This window comes from Dendroctonus ponderosae, unplaced genomic scaffold (assembly GCF_020466585.1).
Source record: "Dendroctonus ponderosae isolate FM_Combo_2020 unplaced genomic scaffold, Dpon_F_20191213v2 Dpon_F_20191213_7, whole genome shotgun sequence".
NCBI lineage: Eukaryota > Metazoa > Arthropoda > Insecta > Coleoptera > Curculionidae > Dendroctonus > Dendroctonus ponderosae.
In genome coordinates this window covers 1,362,630-1,367,351 of record NW_026018916.1, presented here as the reverse complement: position 1 = coordinate 1,367,351, position 4,722 = coordinate 1,362,630, and the positions used below count along the sequence as shown (strand labels likewise).

The following is a 4,722-nucleotide window of genomic DNA, read 5'->3' as shown; positions in this document are numbered from 1 at the left end:
GGGGGGGGGGGGGTTGCAAGGCCATTTAATCTGGTAAAAAATGGCCGGGCCAACCAAATAAGCGATCGAAAAGTTTTGAAAAATCGTGAAGAAAATGTATTTTTTTAGGAAATAATAATCAACGGGTTCAGTTTTGCATAAAAATGTACATTTTCTAGAAGATTTTTCGACATTTTTGTCGTTTTTTCGGATTTAAGCCCGGTCATTTTTGTTGCAATTTGTCGTCGTTGCGGATCAATAGCATGGCAAATTAAGGCCTTTGAATGAGGCAAATGCTGGTTTTTTCAAGCAAAAACGGCGGAAAAGGTGACAATTTGGAACGCAGGTTTTTGTCTTTGAGTGCAAATTGCACACTGATGCAAATTGCACACTATCATTTTATCATAACCAAGCTGGTCGATTAGTAGCCATCCTGTATTAACTGTGTGCAAATGACAGAGACGCACGTTTAGGTGGCAACTGGGAGTGAATGAAAAGGTCAGGCTTTTTCAAAAACATCGTTTTTTTCAAATATAAAAAAAAATTAATTGTGCTATCATTCAGCTAGCAAGGAAATTGCGTTATAATAAGCGATAGAAATGTTGAAAATTCTCCCCTGATATAAGGAAAAATCCTTATTACCCTCAATTTAGAGTCATATGTAGAGCGAAGGCCTTTTTCCACATATACCAATTAATCCTCAAAAGTGTAATTGCTGGCAATCCAACGATTTCTTTGCGGCACTTCGAAGCTCATTATCTCTCTGTTGTCTTCAGTTTCTTAATAATATGAATCGAGTTCATTGCAATATCATGAGTAAAAGACAGGCGGTTTATCACAGTTTGGCCCCATCACTTAAGTAAATGGAGTCGATCTATGACTTTCTAGTTTGCCTCTCGCGATATTCATGAACAAACGGACAGCTGTCGGGTGATGCCAATTGCAACAGTTAATGGAGTTTCGTTCCATTTCCAAGAGCGAAACTCTATGAAGAGTTTGAGCAAATTTGGGCTTTTGCTGCATCTGAGCTGTTAGCGTTTAATGCCGCCAAACATCGACAATAATCCAGCAATTAGATTCCAATAGCTGAACGGTCGATTCGCTAAACATGCATGAAATGCGGAACATTGTAAAACTCGGCAAAGCTCTCGATGGACAAGGATAATGCAGGTAGATAGACGATATTATATATGGAGCACGGTCTATATTGCGGGCCCCAAATTGACGTTCTATTAAGTTAACTTCATGCAGTATTGGGAAACCGACATACATTGTAAGTTTCGTCAGCCGGTAACAATGTTTCAGGCTTAGGAATCTATAGAACAGCAACAGATAATGTCATTGTTGGCTGTAGCAGGAGATGGGCGGGATTTGCAGCCAGTCTTCGAGCTTTAAGCTATTAGCGCCTGATGGAAAATGAAGACTTTACTGGCAGTACGATTACTTTGTTTAGTTTCTTTCGAGTGAATATTGTGGCATTTTTTGGGCTTCAATCTGGATCTATTTTTTAAATACCTTTCGTTTAAATAAGTTTTAATGTATTTCTGTTCTTCGCTCTTGAAAAGGGCAATGTGCTTTTCCATTGAAATCAACAGAAAAAATCGCATCATTCCAGTCGAAATATTTACAATTTACCGGATGGTTTCAAAGCCCAAATTGAGTCTCCACGTGTCGCTTAGCCCGGTGACTTTTTCATTTATTTTTCGAAAACTATGCGAGATTAAATTGTTTCCATATTCCTAAACATTTTTCCATGTTTCGTCAGTCAGTTTATTGATTAATACGCGCCCCGGACAGACATACGGAGACTGAAAAGAAGTTTCGGAAGTTTTCTTGGATGGCACTTTGACTTGCAAATTGTCCACATTCGACAAGGTACAGGGTGATGCCCTTTGTTCACTTGATTCAAAATTTTGTTTTTCCGTTGAACTCGCAGAAAAAAATATTTGCGAATTAATTAATTAAGGCGGGTCTTGAGAACCTCTCTTAGTCTTTGGTGCACCTCTGGAGAACCGGTTAAGCTTTGCATCTCTGAGGGTCAGTAGGACATCGATCCTTACAACACGTATATTTTTGTATCAAACATCGTTTTAGAAATGTTTCGTTTTCACGCAAAATGCGAAAATACTAAATGAGTTTTTATTATTACTAAACTTCATTTCACGGAACGCTTTTTGTTTTGATGCAAAATGTGAAAATTTGTGAAATCTGTCTAGACGCCGACGCCAATTTTAATCATCCTGTATATAAAAAAATATTTGCAAATTAATTAATTAAGGCGGGTCTTGAGAACCTCTCTTAGTCTTTGGTGCACCTCTGGAGAACCGGTTAAGCTTTGCATCTCTGAGGGTCAGTAGGACATCGATCCTTACAACACGTATATTTTTGTATCAAACATCGTTTTAGAAATGTTTCGTTTTCACGCAAAATGCGAAAATACTAAATGAGTTTTTATTATTACTAAACGTCATTTCACGGAACGCTTTTTGTTTTGATGCAAAATGTGAAAATTTGTGAAATCTGTCTAGACGCCGACGCCAATTTTAATCATCCTGTTTAACCAAAGTGTTATATTTTACATAAAATTGCTTTTAAGTGAAAAATTATTTAATTAAACTGATAAATCCGCCTGTAAAGCCTGCAGTATCGCTGTGACTGTTTATCCCCAGCAAACATGGTCATCGATGTTCCCATCCAATCCAGTTCCATTATTTCGAAAAGATCAATGCATTATTTGGTGAATAATTTATTTATAAAGCTTTCTGTTTTTGCGCGGTTTATTCATATAAAAAGCCCGAGTTGATTTGATTTATTATAAAAGTAAAAATATATGTATATGAATAAAATCAATGGAAAAAAGGCCTTTGCGTCCATTGTCTGAAGCTGGCAGGTTTCCGGGCTTTTAGACCGCAATGGAAAATGTTTTCGAAACATGATGAAAGAACAATCAAGGAACAATCGGCAAACATCAAGCTCCTATGAGTTTTCCTGTCGTCCATCCTTGCCATCGAAAATCCAATTATTAAGTCGAACGGCAGTTTCACATCGTTTTTCCACAGTTTCCATCAGTTTTCTTATGGAAATCCCCACTCTATAGTTTCAATTTGTGCAGATTCGGGCTTCCAGCAAATAAAAGAACCGTCGATTTCAATCAGTGTATCCAGAAGGCTGCTGGAAAGTTGCAACAAGTCGGCGGCATCAACAAGTTGAAAGCCAATTTAGCCAGTTTCGATGTTCGAAGTGGAAATGTTGGGATTTTTGATACGTTGATTAATTGCCTGCTTTTTCGTTCCCAGCGGTTTTTTTATTTAACTTAGAATCTCGCCTAAAATAAACGCGATTGCCATTGAACCGATTCCAGATAAATAAAGGCGCTTTTCAATTACAGAGCCCTGGAATCCTTAATCTATTTTTCACACTCTCCTTCATCAGTCTACAGTCTAATGTTTGCTTTGCAAATCTGTGCCATATCAATCAAGCTTGGCGTGTTTGGTTTTCCAGTTTTCGTTCGGGAAAAATGGTCGAAAGTCAAGAGCTGTTGTATGGAAAACATGCGATTTATTTAACTGTTTTAAACTTACGATGTTCGCTTCATTTTCGAATCCCTGTCCTCACGATTTACGCTCAATATACTACTAACAGCAAGAATAACACTTGACTAAATTAACAAATAGAGGGAGTTTGAGCGCGTTCAACACTTGGCGCTTAGCTGAATTAAATCAAGTGTGTTCTGCCGGTAAACAAAGCGCTTTGGACCAATAAACAAGCTTGATTCAAAGGTTCCCTTTGCCTCAAAGCATGCGAGCACATTAAATTGCCCCCATTCAAGCCCCTTTTTTAAATAAATGCAGCTATTCAACTGCTCAGCCAGCTGAAGGTTATTGGAAATAATCGGCTTCTTTAATCCCATGGATGATTACTGGGAAAAGTATCCAGCAGTCTCAATGGTTTTTGATTTCAGCCGTCTCTTTGCCTTCCTACATTTTCCTCTAATTAATGTTGCTTCTTGCCCGTGCTGTTTAAAGAACGGATGGGCGTGAAAATGACTGGCATTATCAGCATCGATTTTCACAATCTAAGGAAGGCAAGCCAAATTAAAACGCCCAACAATTATGCACAACACGGCGTTTTTTTGGAAAGTTTCTTCAAGTCGGAGTTTCACTGATATTTGCCCGCTTGGGCAGTGTTTACCCGAATTCATCTTTAGTTGGGGAGTTTCATTTTAACAGGCACACAAAGTTGCATTTGCAATTTGTCTTAGAAATGAGCTGCGAAGTTTAATGCCTCTAAGTAAGTATAAACTTCCAGCAGCTTTATTAAAACTTTCCTTCGGTGTTGATAGCAGGCTCTGGAAAATTCTGTTTTTTTGTCAATTTTTCCTGTCTTCAATTTTCATTGGGCGTTTTTGCGTTCGGTTGGTTCACTGGGAGAACAATTCTTTTGCAGTAATCTTGTGCAGAATTTTGTGAATTTTGGGAAGTTTATCAGTTTTCGATAAACAGTTTCCGATCAAAAGCAGCAAGTTTCAAGCCGTTTCAGCTGCGAAACTCTATGCCAGTTGTTTCGTATTGTTCGCTGCCTATAATGGGGTATTTGAGACCTTCTTACAATGCCGCGCTTCTGTAAACTGCATTGATTTTCCTTCTGGGGAACTTGACTTGCAGGACAATCGGAAAAATGTTTTTATTCGAATGAATCAAAAAGTGCCATTTTGCGAACAGAAGCGATGATCAAAAAGAAGCA

General features: G+C 38.2%; 1 protein-coding gene across 7 annotated transcripts in view; it reads right to left on the bottom strand.

Annotated features, from left to right (window-relative positions):
• The window catches only part of LOC109540220 (voltage-dependent calcium channel type A subunit alpha-1), a 60,977-nt gene extending 57,320 nt beyond the window's left edge, over positions 1-3,657 (bottom strand). For all 7 annotated transcript variants that reach the window (XM_048668139.1, XM_048668140.1, XM_048668137.1 and 4 more), the window contains exon 1: positions 3,561-3,657. In XM_048668139.1, coding sequence (XP_048524096.1) covers positions 3,561-3,574 — 14 coding nt within the window. In that variant the 5' untranslated portion in view covers positions 3,575-3,657. The remainder of the gene's footprint in view (positions 1-3,560) is intronic.
• Positions 3,658-4,722: the final 1,065 nt, after the last annotated feature.